The sequence below is a fragment of the Ctenopharyngodon idella genome, chromosome 7 (genome assembly GCF_019924925.1).
Source record: "Ctenopharyngodon idella isolate HZGC_01 chromosome 7, HZGC01, whole genome shotgun sequence".
NCBI lineage: Eukaryota > Metazoa > Chordata > Actinopteri > Cypriniformes > Xenocyprididae > Ctenopharyngodon > Ctenopharyngodon idella.
In genome coordinates this window covers 4917501-4933314 of record NC_067226.1, presented here as the reverse complement: position 1 = coordinate 4933314, position 15814 = coordinate 4917501, and the positions used below count along the sequence as shown (strand labels likewise).

Below are 15814 nucleotides of genomic sequence, written 5' to 3'. Positions count from 1 at the left end.
AATGTAAACAATTAATGTGGTTTTAGCACTCTTTAATGTGGTGTGACAGATTGCTGAAGCACCTCAGTTCAAGCGGCAGCGTGGAGCGCGGGTGAATGCTATAAAGATCGGTCAATAAAACAGCTTGTAAACAATGTCACAATGCTAGATTTACTTCAGGAAAGCCATTCAATGTCTAGAGCTCGTTATTCAACTAGAAAAAACAACTCTAGAGGTGCATTTTGATAAATATATTTCTATCATGAGAACTCTGAAGATTTTAACATGGTAATGGATATGACAATGTTAATGTATTTGGTCTTGGTGAAATCGATCTGCTATGCTGTTGCTGCTGAATTTCTGCTGCTGTTGATTATTGCTGTAGTTGTAGATTATTGCAGCTGCTGCTGCTGATTATTGCTACTGCTGCTGCAGAGCAAGTACAGGAACTTGCTACTGCCAATACATACGCTGATACGCTGCTGTGCGTATGCAAGACATACTGCTTCTGCACAAATAGCATATATAAAATTACCCATCACCCAGCTGATCTATACAGGTGGAGCTGGGGAAGGTGGAGGGTTTCAGAGGAACTCTGAAAACGTGCTGCAAACTGCTTTAGTGAATGCTAAACCACCATTTAAATATTGTGAGCAGCAAGCTCATTGGCTGCAAATGCGACATGAACCAATCAGTTTGTGCCGAATAGTTAACGCTGAGAATATCATCAGTTTCTGTTAAGGACCCATCAGCCTGCGCCATCTAGAGTTTCATGACAGAGCTAGGCATGCACTTTATCATATATTAATTATATTTTTACTGTTAGTCTTATTTATTGTATCTATGTTTTAATAAATCTGTCATGAAAATAAGTTAGCCACCTTTTAAATGTTGTACATTCTGAAATGTAGAAACAATTATATCATTAAAAAGTTAAAATAAAAATTAAATGTTTGTATACAACTTGGTTCTTTTTTGAGTGTTGATCATTATATCTAAAAATAAACAGAATTTGAACTTGGACTTAATTTTTATATTATAATAATACACAGCATTAGTTAAGAGATTGTTTTCCTTAAGACATTGACATACACTTGCACTGTTCCCGATATATATATATATACACAAACAAATCAATATCGAATACAATGAAAATGAAACCGGAATCAAGAGCTTGTGAAACAGAATCAAATTTATTTGTAAAATCAGTGTGAATACCCAGTCCTACTTCATAATGAGATCATAGAGATTGCATTAAAACAAAAAAGGTTCAAATCCTTTGATTTGACACACCTTGTGATTTGTTAAGCTATAAAATTTGTCATATTCACATAGAGACACAATGAATTCACGTGTTTTTAACAATGCTTCATGTCCCTACAAGATTGCATTTCCCTCAGGGGTTTCTATACAAAGCTTGTTCTATTGGCGGTACCTTGTTGCTTGGGGAAACATGCCTTTGTGCTGCGTGCACAGATCTCCATATTGATATTCTAATAAAAAGTTGTTCATCTGCGCACACATTGCCTAAACACATTCGCCGTCTGTGCTCTCCTCTGTTGTCAGACCTGATGCGCTGCCAAATAAGCCATAACATTTTCAGTATCATTAAAACAGATCGCTCAGAATATGTGCTCACACAGCACCATAAAATTCATTGAAATGCAGTGGTCAAAGACTCCTGAGGCCATAGAGAGCACAAAGAGGCTGGCTAAGGTGATGCTCAACAGTTTCAAGCTTGGCTCCTTCAAGGTTATTATGCAAAGCAGACAGGCAATAAACATGGTAATTTGGTCTCATGGTCTTTTGAAGAGAGTGGGAGGTTCATTAAAGAGCAGCCGAGCACTGAGGGCTAAACCTATTGGCTTGAGTCGAAATTTGGAGCAAATTATGCTTGTCTCCCTATCTAGCTGCAGGAACCACTGGTGTTTATAGCACAACAGCAGACAAACAGATGCAAAGCACCCTCGAGGAGATATCCTTCTAACTCCCATACTGCAGAGGCACATAACATGGAGGCTTGCGTTCCTGATATTCGCAGCTCATTAAAGTCCTATCTACCATCTACAGCCCATCTCTAGACATTTTGGACAGCTGAAGAGAACAAGGACTTTGACAGACTAAGAATTCTGCCATCAAGGCCATCAGGAAAAAGCTATCAAGGTTGAGGCAGATGCTCTTTCTGTCTCCTCTAACACCCTAAATCTGTCCCAGCTCTGCTCTGATACTCTGAGAATGCTTCACTGATTCTTTCTATCTGTCTGAAATTTGAGAGTAAACAGCTAAATCTGTATGAATAACCCTGATTTCAATACTGCTAATTGCAAGCATTTCACTGTCAAAAGTATTTTGAGATGCATTTATAATTAAGTTGAATTATGAACTACACCTCATGATAATCATGTTAAGTTATAATATTAAGTATACAATTTTTGTAAAATAGCTAGCGACTGACTGTAGTAAAAATGGCCTTGAAGGATGTCCATGTTAATTTTAATGTATACGGTACCATTTAAAAGTTTGGGGACAGTAAGATTTAGCTAAGAAAAAACTTTTGAAATTTAAAAGCTCAGGAGTCCCCAGTTAAAGCAAGAAAACGTCCCAGGTTACACATGTAAACATGGTTCCCTGAGAAGGGGAACGAGACACTGCATCTGAAGACACTTTGGGGAATGTCTCCGGCATGACGATGTCTGAAGTACGTGTATCAAACGCGGTAATGACATTGGCATATAACAGCCCGTTATGTCACTCTATTGTAACCGTGAGTACATAAGGGCACCTAGATTACACATCATCAGCATTTTTGTCTGAAGGAGATGTGACCAGGTATACCAGAAGCATGGCAATGAGACACAGAGTCTCGTTCCCCTTCTCAGGGAACCATGATTACATGCGTAACCTGAGATGTTCCCTTTCAAATGGGAACTCGCACTGCATCCGAAGACATTTTGGGCCATTCAACATTCTTCAAAATATCTTCTTTGTGCTCAACAGAAGAAAGAAACTCATACATTTTTGGAACAACTTGAGGGTGAGTAAGTGACGACAAAATGTAAATTTTTCGATGAACTATCCCTTTAATTCCTCCTTACAGGGGCAAGCGTATCAGTGCCCGCTTCAAGGGCAGAGCTCAAAGGTCTGGTAATGCCAGTCTACCTGACAGGCATTACCTTTAAGAAAATTAAAAATTAAAAATGACCTTTACTGGCAAAAAGAAACCTAAGTTCCTTTGCCTGTCACTATACTAGGGGGATCTGGTTCAACCCCTAAAAAAAACGCAGTGGAGCTGTTAAAGAAATGCTTAACCCTGCCTGACTCAAAGTCAGCATCTCTGGGCCAATATTATCTAATAGGGCTCGAGACAGGTCTTAGGAGAGCAGAGGCCTCAGCAAAACTACTCTCTAAAATGAGGACCAAACAGCAAAAGCACCTCCCACACCAACACAAACAGGCTTTCTCTGAACCATCAGAATAGGGGTACGAGTCAGCTCACACACATCCCACTAAAACATCATGGGTTCAGTTCAGGGTGTGATGTAAAGCATGGAAAAAAGCTCAGTCACCCCCCCACTCAAGGTTTTAGAAGGAGGAGGGAGGGGCCGGAAGGAGGGGGGAGGAAGGGAGATATTATTTCCCATTAGTGTGGGGAAGATTTCTGTTGCCCACACGATTGGTTTCAGAAACCTCCCTTAAATCCTTCTTAGCTCTCATCATGTCCCGCCTCTTCTGTGTCTTGCTCCTCACATCAGGAGGAGGAGTCCGAGTGCTGAGATACTGCCTCTAGGCCTGTCTGTAGTTTGCAGACCCAAACGGCCCCCGATCCCCCGAGCTTTGCGACGGATGTGCCTGAAAAGCTCAGAAGGCAAGAGTGACCCATTAATTAGAAAATGTTTCTCTTTCTCCTCGATGTCGGGCAGATTACTCCACAGATGCCTCTACGTGGCCACCATTGCAGCCATTGCACAAACAATCACGGCAGCTGTCTGTCTGGTGGCCTGGAGAGCAAGATCCGTGGTGTGGCGCAGCTCGGTCACTACTTCAGGGGACAGACCCTTGCCGTCATCCAGGTCTTGCCTGCAACACTGACATTCTGTGCAGAGCCCCACCCGCCTGACCCGCAGCCACGTATGCCCTGCCGTTCAGCTTTGATGTCATTCTTAACAGCTTTGATGGCAGGGTTGGAGTCTTCATCATCAAAGTTTCGCCCATTGAAAGATAGTTCACAAATGTATCCTCAATGGGAGGCATCGATGCATATGCCCTCCACATTCGCATAATTCACATAGTGAAAGAGATGAACGTGAGCCGAATATGGTTTCTTCCAGGACCTCTCCACCTCGGCGTGAAGGTCCGGCAGAAATGGAAGACTCGCTGGAACTGGGCGGCCAGCCAAGAAACACTTGTCTATTCTGCCGTGAGCGATCTACAGCTTCTCACACTTCCAGGAAGATTTAATCTCTCTGGATCAGATGATTCAAGTGAGAGAACATCCAGCAGTTCACTAGTGTCGGTGGCAGAGGAACGAGAAAGAGACATACCTTGCTCAAAATCCTCCACCAACTCAACCTGCGAGCCCCAGAACCACGAGGCGCAATGCCTGTCTTAATTTCTATTGAGAAAATGACAGACGCGATCAGAGCTTCTTAGTGGAAAAGCTCTTGCAGTGTGCACATTCTGCTCCTTCGAGAACAGAACGCGCATGATCCTCACCAATACAGAGAGCGCACAGGTCTTGTGCATCCTCTGACGTCAGATAGCGCGGGTACGGGGGAGCACATTTCCTGAAACACTTGTCAGATCACACCATATTAAATCACCTTACACGCTTCAAAACAAATGGTCTGCTGAAGACAAAAAAAAAGCTGATGACTCTAGGTGCCCCTTTGTGCTCACGGTCGCACCAGAGTGACGTCACAGGCTGTCACAGGCCAATGTCACTGTTGCCATTTGATTACACGTATTTCAGACATTGTCATGCAGGAGGCATTCCCCAAAGTGTCTTTGGACGCAGTGCAAGTTCCCTTTTGAGAGGGAACTAAAACTTTGGTCGGAAGAACAACAAACTAATGTTAGACATAAATAAAGAATTTAAAATAGAGGAAGACACTGAAGCTAAATATGTTAACTAAAGCAGCTTAAAAATAATTAAAATATTTAATAATAAAATAATTTATAGTATTGTTGCAGCATTTGTCTTGTTGCTAGGTCGACTCCTTTCTACTGTATGTTGTAATGGACTATTTAGTTTAAGATTTAAGTTAATATACAATAAAGACATTAAAATACTTTGAGCACAAAGAAAATTATGCCTTATTTCACATTTTGTCTGAAAATCCTTTCTAAAGAAATGTGTGGTAATGATAATCTTGTGGCAAAAAAATAATTAACAGTTATGATTAAAGCTAGGGTAGGCAATTTTCGGAGAGGCTAGCAATAGCGAGTTAGCTTTGAAAGCATAAGAATCCCACCTTCCCTTCAGAGCGTCTCCAAAACAAAAACAAAAACCTCCTCTGAAACACATGAATGCGTACAGCAGGGAGCAAACAAAAGTGTCACGAGACAGCATTAAAATACCTCTTGTCTCAAAGCACATTACAATAATGAACATAACTTAAAGAACACTGACCTGTATCACCTGACTAATGCAGATTCATTTCGGCGTTGTTAGTGTTGCCATTGAAATGCATAAATTCGAGTCACGAACCGCTATGAGTATAACATCATGGGTTTCCATCTCTTACAAATTACGGTAGTTATGGCGTGAACGCAGCATAAGCTTGCTGTTTGGTTTGCGCGCTCGGTGACTGACATCTATCTAACTCTGCACAGCATGAAATGAGCTGATGACGAGTTAACTGAAAGGAGGACAATCTTGGCATAAGTTTTCAAAGCTATCTGGGGCAAGTCTATTGAAGTAACAACACATAATGCAAGATAAAGGGAGGAATGGCATATGGAATCTTATCAAAGGCATTTTCTTTAAACCGTCTTGAGAATATGTTTCTGTGATGTGATTCCTCAGTGAATGGTTTCTCTCTCATTGTTCTTCTTCTGCTTATTTTTTTTTTCAATTTATCTCATTTCCTTTGAGCAGAGCCTTCTGTACACAGTGCTGAAAAGAAACCAAAGGAGGACTCACCTGTCTGTCCAGCTTCTGTTGTCGCAGGTTCGTGCCCTCATCATCCAAGGTGCTGCAGAAGAACAAAAACAAGATTAAATGGGAAAAGCTCACAAAAAAGATGTGCCACAGCAAGAGTAGCGCCAACAGAGATACGATTCAAACAAGCTTTTGTGTACACAAAGATTCAGTCCAATATCAAGAGAAGATTACAGTAAAAGAAAAATATAATGTAGTATCAATGATTTTACACAAAGGGGTCTTAACAGATACAATTCCCTACTGTTCATGTCCTTCACTAAAGTCTGCTGTACAGGACATGACATCAGTTTTCAGTATTTAACTTAGATTATCTCATACAGTACATCATTAAAAGAGCTGATGTCTAGTGACTCCAGTATAATCATATAAATAAATCACAGCAATTGGTCTCCATTTACTGGCCATTAAATCCAGATTATGGGCTGAAGAACAGTATATAAATGGTATATATGAACATAATTTTTTCAAAGGACACAGACAGTGCGCTGCTGTGTTGATCATGCCTATGACTCATTGTCCTCTTTCAGGTCCTGTGAGAAACGAGGTCTTTGGTGAGGCCTTTGTGCTCTGCCTGTCCCTCCTCTCATTCCCTTTAATCAGCTATGACACATTCACTCCAGATCCCCTTATGCATTTATGCCGCCTGATATTGCTAAGCCAAAAGCTGTGTTAATTAAATGGCAATGGAGGACTTCCTCTGTAGCTGTGGTGGATCATGCAGAGAGAAGAAGTGTGACAGATCAAGGGTGGTGTGGACAGGATTTGTGCTCTGTGATCTGTAATGCACAACCAGGGTGTAGCTTTTAAAGGGTTAGTTCACCTAAAAATGAAATTTCTGTCATTAAGCACTCACCCTCATGTCGTCCCAAAACCGTAAGACCTTCGTTTGTCTTCAGAACACAAATTAAGATATTTTTGATGAAATCCGAGGGTATCTGATCCACACATAGGCAGTAACGACATTGCACCTTTTGAGGTCCAGAAAGGTACTAAAGACATCGTTAAAACTGGCAACGTGACTACAGTGGTTCAACCTTAATATAATGAAGTGACAAGAATACTTTTTGTGCACAAAAACAAAACAAAAATAACGACTTTATTCAACAAATTCGTCTGTCCCCTGTCATACTGCTATGCTATTTTCATTGCAGAGCTTCAGTGTTTTCAGTGTTGTGGATCAGATACACTCGGATTTCATCAAAAATATCTTAATTTGTGTTCCAAAGACAAACGAAGGTCTTACGGGTTTGGGATGACATGAGGGTGAGTACTTAACGACAGAAATTTCATTTTTGGGTGAACTAACCCTTTAACATCTGGCAGGAACATATTTTACAATCAGAATGGAGAGACGCACATGTACATATACTGTATAGAAATCAAGAATTCTGTTTTGATTTGCCATTTCCCACTGGATGTCATGAGACAATACAAAATCATTATAAAAAGATTTACAGCAGTTTGGGTTCAGAACACCACAAGAATTTTACTCATTATCTTGTTGACATTACAAAACACACACACAACATGCTAATCAGATGCTCCTATTTTTTATAAGTATTTGTTCTTTGATAGCTTGTTTATTTTATACATAATATTTTATCTATTGGGGCAATTGTTATTTGCACTCTAAGTAACACTACAAAAAGGTATATAATAACAGTAGATAATAATAGTAAGCTGCATAGTCCAAAAACATATTATATAGTGTTTTTGAGAGAACAATAGAATGACATATAGAACAATAGAGAGCTAGAATGGCATACAGACAGACAGACAGACAGACAGACAGACAGACAGACATCGAGACATATGGAGAGAGCGACAGACAGACAAACTTACAGAAAGATTAATAGATAGAATGACAGAACAATAGGTGGAATCACAGGTAGAACGTAAGAACAATTAACAGAACGACAGACAGACAGACAGACAGACAGACTACATATTAGCTGTGTAAATGTATTCCAGACAGACAGACAGACAGACAGACAGACAGACAGACAGACAGACAGACAGACAGACAGACAGACAGATAGATAGATAGATAGATAGATAGATAAGCAGGCTACTTTCAAACCAGTAGCATACTAACCAGCATGGAAATTCATGTTGCTCTAAGCTTGTCTTTTCAAGAGGATTATTCTTGTATACATTATCTTTCTCTCTCTCTCTCTCTCTCTCTCTCTCTCGCTCAGAAGGATCTTCCAGCACCCAACTCTAGTTTCCTATTTAAAACTGAGAAATTTCACTCTCTATGGACTGCCAACACTGACACCATTTTTATCACACATGCACATGGGCACGAATATACATGCCCACGAGCACACACTCATTCAAAAATACAGACACCTAATTCAGTGCACTCACACCGCAGGATACAGAAATAGTAATGCTTACTTGCACACATTCATAATCACCCTCCTAAAGCTAAAGTACATAAATGCACAAAAGCACAAAGCATAGTGCCTAATGTCAACAGTCAAGGGTGTCAGTTCCCATCAGATTGACAGATAATGACATAAACAGAGCAGTTATAATGAGGGTCAACAAGGGATGAGAGATAAATTGATATGTGCTGACAGCTGCCTGCAATGTGTGAGATAATTTCTCTCCCTCACCATCAAGCTTCACTGATGACAGTGACAATTCACTTTGTGTGTATATATGCATGCGGGTGTTTAACTGTATGAGTGTACTGGAATCAGCAAATGTTTTCTGATTTGTATTCTTTACTTTTACCTGCTAATTCTCAAAAAAAAAAAAATACAAATGCAATAGAGCAGGGTTTCCCAAAAGAGGTTCATTATAGTTGATAAAAAGCTAATAATTAAATTAAATGTAAAAATTAAAATAAATAAATGTGGCTGCACAATTAATCGAAATAAAACTAAAATAGTGATATAGCTTAGTGTGATTATCATACCAATTTGTTTATCCAATTTAAAGTCGGCATGAAATCAAAATTGACAATTCTTATTTTTTTATAGAATATTGTAGTATTTATTATCAATAATTTATCTGTGCACCTCCCCCTCAAAATGACTCATCGTGCCTTCCTGTCACATGCTATGGCTCGAGGGCGGAGCTATCTGGAACCTGCAGCAGATTCAGTGATGTAAGGGGTAAATGCTGTCGCTGGTTTAAGCTGAGGCTTCACTTTATAGAAATCAATGCATTAACCACTGCTGATGCCAGTCATTGGTGTGTACAGTACCCTCAAACATTGAAAGGAACCTGATGGAGGACACAGTCAGTCAGGCTGTGTGTCCACTGGAGCAGAGGAAGTGACCAGAGCATTTTTAGATTCAATCCTATGGAAGTTGAGGGTCACGCTTAACTTGCGCGCAAGCGTGAGGCTCAACTTCCATAGGAAGGAACCGAAAACGATCGCTCTTCCCCGCTCGCTCCGCGCTAACGGACACGCACCAACAGTCTCTCTCGCGCGCACGCTCTCTTGCTGTTTAGTGCCGTTGACCGTCCTCATCATCCTCAATAAATAAAGTTCTTACAGTAACATGAGGGTGCTCTCAGTGAGTCCGGTGGAGAGAAATCCCCCACAACTGACTGCAAACTGGCATTCAGATCTGCCTCCATTTTGTTAGCAACAACCAACTTCCAACGATTCAATCAATTCCTGAAGGACAAAATCAAGTCCCGCCCTCTCATTTCAGATGCTGTTTCACTCGGATAGATGTCACAGTCAGTGTTGCCAAGTCCGCGGTTTGGGCTGCTTTAACACTATTTCCGTGGGTTGTTTTTCATGTCCGCATGTTGAAGCGACCCTAAATAACATAATATTCAGCTGGAATGCGAATTTTTACCCCGTCAAAAATTCTATTTTTACTGGGGGAAAATGAAATGCAATTGGGCTAGTTTTGAGTAGCAATTAGGAGGGTTTTGTTGTGAAAACCTGGCAACCCCGGTCACAGTAGAGAAGAAAAGACAATCGCAACTTCCATTTCATGCCGACTTTAAGTATATACAGTCTGTTGTGCTGCGTGTTTCAGAGTAAAGAGCGGCACTTACAAAACAAAATAATTTCTGTCTTGTATTCCAGTAAAAACATCTAAAAATGCTTAAAATAAGATATGAGAAGCACAATTACATGAGACAGAATCAGACAATACTTGTTTTCAGAGACTACATCTTAAATTAAGTTCACTTTTCTTCTACTAAATATCTTCTTTTATGTTGCATGGGAAAAAAAAAAAAAAAAAAAAAAAAAAACTCATACAGGTTTTGGGGGAAAGTGATGACAAAAGTTCATGGATCAATTCAAAGCTCTGGAAAATTGCATTTTTTTCCAGTCTATCCAAGGACATTTTGACAGGAAAAACTTGAAACACTATCTAATCTAATATAATAAAAATGCTGCTATTTAGAGAACATTTGTCTGATCTGGACAAAATTCTTAGACTGTAGTAGTATGTGGAAATTGTAAGGACTCTTGTTTAAAAAAGCAAGTGTTCTTTATGTACGTGCATGCTAGCATGACAGCACTCAAATGGAAAACAGGCAATGGTATTTATCTTTCCATGTTTGTGGATAACAAGGTCCTTAACCCCCAGCGAGCTCTGTGTATGCGTGTGTCCATGTGTAGGGCCTGTGACCTACCAGAGCAGAATGGCCCTCAAATAAACTGGACAAGGCTGTGAAATTAGTGTTTGTGATGCAGAAGGTCCAGCTGAGGCAACCTCAGCTCTGCTAGCACGATCTCTAACTCCATTCATTTTTCATTGTAAGTCCCATCTGCAGGGGAGGAGATGCTCATCACACCAGGGAAAAAAAATGCCACGAAGGGCCCAACGGCCCTGCTGACTGAGGGAGAGATAAGAGGACACATTTGCTGCCTGCACTCACTGCTATCACAAAGGCCGAGATCCAGATCTTTCTGCATTACCAATCTGCCTGTAAGCAAGACACTTAGATCACCCCACCGCTGCTCCTCTAATTATTGACCTACTTTCTTTTTTGGATGGAAATCATTGCCTGAAATTCACTTATAAGTCATTTAAATGTTACTTTACAGCTAACCACAGCTCTAATGTACAATATGGAAGACACACAGTATTTAATATATGAGCCATCACCCCTTCATTTATTTGGCAAGAGATGATCTGGCCCACTGACAGAGATCCAAGGATTTTTCCCCCCTCCATTTCTCTGACCTGATGGAGCTTGGGTTCCTTGCCACTGTTGCCTTTGGCTTGCTTAGTCAGTGTTTAAAATAATATTTAAATTAATATTCAGTAATCAGTAGTTAGCGATTTGACTACACTTACACTATCAGATAAGAACAAAACTTGAACTGAATTAAACTGAATAAATTACACTATTGTCATTTTAGAGCTGCTTTGTCACATATTTGAGTTTGCATCACTGATTCAGTTATTTTTTCTGTTTATTAAGCTGCTTTGAAACAATAAATAAATAAATAAATAAAGCGCTATAATAAATTTGAAATAAAGTGCTATAATAAAGGTGACCTGACTTTGCAAGGCTAATCTCTGCCCGATTCCTATTTTATGAGAAAATTTATAAAACAAAATAAAAAAAAGAAAGATTGATTATCAGTATTTTAGGAAATCATCTATCAAAATACCTTCCTAAACTTTAAGAAACATAAACACAGGGAAATTGCTCATACATAGGTTGCTCTTTCATAGCCAAGGACACTTAATGAGGTTGTCAGTTATGTTTCTATAATTAAAATAGCAGTGGTGTAAAGTATTTGAGTAAATGTAATTAGTTAATGTACAGTACTTAAGTATCTTTTTTGGCTACCTTGTAGTTTTACTGAGTATCAAAGATATTATCAACTTTTACTCTCTACTTGGCTACATTTTTGAACAAGTAAATGTACTTTTTACTCCAATACATTTGTGATGAGTAATTATATTTTGCATGACACCTAACTTTTTCTGCAGCAGTTTGTTTCTGCTATAAAGAAGCGATATCGCCATCTAAGGGCATTGAAGGTACTATATCTTGTGTGTTTTACCTTTACTCACCCAAACTTGTCAACAAGGCTACTTTACATGAATGCGAGTGCATTAGCAGGTAGTTGCTGAATCGCAGGTGTTTGATCTAGGAAATGAGGTCATGACTGCAGCCGCTGATGAGGCCGAAACCAGCGCATCTAGTGCAAGTAGACTTTGACTATTTAATTTCACTTAACATTTTTTTTATCCGCTATATTGAAGAGAACTTTTTGAAGGATATTGGTTTACTTATGGCCTTTTTGTACACTTGAGCTTTACTGAGACTTGAGTGTTTATAGATGTTTAAGAGATTCGACCTTCATTTATTGCAATTTTGAGGTGCTCAGTTTTATTGTGATTTTAGAAAATAAAAATGATTTCTTATCTTACAAATTCAATTGTTTCTTATTTTAACTGGTATGTCTCTTAGTTGTCGAGGGCTAGTGCATCTTTGAGCCTACATTCAGTATGAGTAAAATACTTAAGTACTGTTAAAATCAGATACTCTAAGACTTTTTCTCAAGTCGTATTGGAATTGGTGACTTGTAACTTGTAATGGAGTCATTTACGCTGTAAGATATCTGTACATTTACTCAAGTATGGTTTTCAGGTACTCTTTACACCTCTGTAAATAGATACAAGTGAGACAAAAAGACTGTAAAACTGCATTTAATGTTGATATCTAGAATCAGTTGATCTTGGAATGTGATGAGAAATATTCATAGTGAAATCGCTGACTAATAGCAGTCTTTGGTATGTTGGCAAAGAACAACAGATAGAACGGTTTGAGGCGTTAACATCTCTCAAGAAGATACAAGGACATTTCTAGGGTCATTTTCTCAAAAATGAAAATTCTGTCATTATTATACACATCCTTGTTTTATTCAAAATTTGTATGACTAAACCATCCAATGAAAGCTATGCAGTCCAGTGTTGTCAAACATCTTGTTCTGTGTTCCTCAGAAGAAAGAAATTCTAACAAGTTTGGAATGACATGAAGGATGACAGTATTTTCAAAAGGTTCAAATCACACTCCTTTTAATCCCACTAATGCATATGAGAAATAACTGAGAGATGCTGTTTTATTTGAGATTTTCTTTTTTACCGGTACAGATAAAACAAATGACTCAAGTATGCATCTCTCAAAACAAGAATTTCCATTATGTTTTCCTTGAGCTCCTTCAGTGCCAAAAGCTTGTTAGATTGCTCAGATCCATTCAGTAACAATCACAGACCTCACACACAGGAAACTGGGGTGTGGGAGAGGGCAGATCTTCACAAACAAAACACACTCCCATAGAGACAGGCTTAGACCCTCCAGGGTAGGTCGAGCGGTACCTTTAGCTCCCTGCAACAAGCGGCAAGTGCTCCCTTAAGTAATCTTTCAAAGAAAGAGTGGAGGAAAGTAGGCTTGTAACTTATAGCAACCAAGAGCCAATGAGAGAGCAGAGGAGGCAGTGCAGCCATGATAATGGGGCAACAAGACAGCCTCCAACAGCAAATATAAATCAAAAGCATTGCTATGTTATCTTTTCCAGTGATAATCACTGAGCATACAAGATGGAAATACAGTAAAAATATAAAGCAAAATATATGCAAAGAATTTTAAATGATGAGAAATGAGCCATACTGGGGAAAAATATTATTTATTTTATTTTCTGCATTTTTTTTTCTTCCATTTACAATCTAATACCAAGGTTTCATCAAGAATGGTCACAAAGTCAGTGAGCAAAAAAATAATACGCATGCTGACATTAAAACTGCAGCTGTATCTGCAGTATATGAAACTCAAGATTTGCCATGTCAAAAATAAAATAAAATATAAAATACTATTGTTATATGTTCCATAAAAATATGAAACAAATATAATAAATATTTACACTACCGTTCACAAGTTTGGGGTAACAATTTTTAAAATATATTAATAATATTCAGCAAGCATGCAATAAACTGATAAAAAAGTGACAGTAAAGATGTTTACAGTGCTATTAAATAAATGCTGTTCTTTTGAACTTTCTATTCATCAAAGAATCCAGTTTTCACAAATATTTTAAGCAGCACAACTGTTTTCAACACTGATAATAAGAAATGTTTCTTAGGCATCAAATCAGCATATTAGAATGATTTCTGAAGGATCATGTGACACTGAAGACTGGAGTAATAGAATACATTTAATTTTAAAATATATTAAAATAGAAAACAGTTATATTAAACTGTAACAATATTTCAAAATATTACTCTTTTACTGTATTTTGATCAAATAAATACAGCAGCTATATTTATTATCAAAGCTATAAATTCATAAACACACCTTTTTGGAAAATATACCATAACAGTGCAAAACATAACTGAAACATTACCCATTCTAACTCATACTTCAAATTCTCACAATATCAACATAATCTCATATTCTAGCCAGCTAATTAGCATTACCTTAGTGACAAAAAAAGGTTCAAAAAGTTCTCAAAGCATAAAAAACAAACATATACACAGCCATAAGACAAGGTTCAGTGACAATGCAGCAGTGACAGTTACGTCAACTGGCTCCGGTAGCCATCGGGCCATCTTTACCATTGAGTCCTGTATTAGATGTTATTTCAGACCAGCTGATATAAACAAACCCTCAGTAGCAACTACACAATTGGACACTCACATACTAGCTCTGAGTGCTGCATGAGAAGCCCAAGAGAACAAGAGATAACAGACAAGGACAAGAGAATCACCTTTGTCACCTTTGCACTGCAGCCCTGCCAGCATTATCCATTCATCATCCTCTATCCCCTATCAAATACACCTGTCTTCTCCAACCAAACACACACACACACACACACACAAGCTCACCAATAAACTGATGTACCTGTAAGGGATCCAGTCAGATGAGTGTTTGGAGCTCATATCTGTGCGTGTTGAAAGGGTTTCGAGCGCAGCAGTGTAGGACAGCAGCAACGATGCCAACAACAGAGCCCATGCAGCCCAACCATCCCCTGCACTTCTGTTTCCGCTATCTACAGATCTAGTGTCTCTTCCATTCACACAACCCTGCCTGCAGTCTGCAACGGATCCTATTCATCATGAGCCGGACTCAGCTGCCTTGCTGTGAATCCAGTTCTCCCGTCATGTGCCGTTTTTTTTCCTTCTGTTTGTTCACAATCCCTCGTGTTTTATTCTTCCGTTCACCTTCACTGCGTGTCTCTCGTCATCGTTTTATACACTGCTCTGTATACTGTGGCTCTCGCTCTCCTCAACTGCGCCTTGTACCGACTGCCTTCTTCCCTCCCTCCCTTCTCTCTCTCTCTCGTTTGTTCTCTCTCTTTCAGAACACTGTCATTATAACCTTACACACAGCCCTAAGAAGGGGAGAACATATAAGAGTGAATCTCTTTTGTCTAGCTGCTTTGATGTTCGTCGCGATGCTCCGCTGGTCCATCAACACACACACACACACACACAGACATACACACGAGGCTCTGAAAAGCGGGAGCCTCAAATGTGTTTTCTAAACAATGATTTATTCATCCCTTCATTCAGTGCTGGGCTCATTAACATGGGACAGAGCAGCGCAGTTGTAATTGTCTTTGATTTAACATGCTGAATCCAAACTCAGCACACCATTTTGTCTTTGTTTATTGGCTTTCCGCTTTTTTTTTTTTTTTTTTTAGTCCTCTTGGTACTTCACTCAGCTAAATGA

At 39.1% G+C, this 15814-nt stretch overlaps 1 protein-coding gene across 5 annotated transcripts in view; it reads right to left on the bottom strand.

The window, feature by feature from the left end:
• tub (TUB bipartite transcription factor) overlaps positions 1–15814 on the bottom strand; it is a 116389-nt gene that overhangs the window by 29386 nt on the left and 71189 nt on the right. For 4 of the 5 annotated variants that reach the window (XM_051899052.1, XM_051899054.1, XM_051899053.1 and 1 more), the window contains exon 2: positions 6122–6173. In XM_051899052.1, coding sequence (XP_051755012.1) covers positions 6122–6173 — 52 coding nt within the window. Of the gene's footprint in view, positions 1–6121; positions 6174–14983; positions 15543–15814 lie in introns of those variants that run through there. The other variant, XM_051899051.1, reaches the window with a different exon arrangement.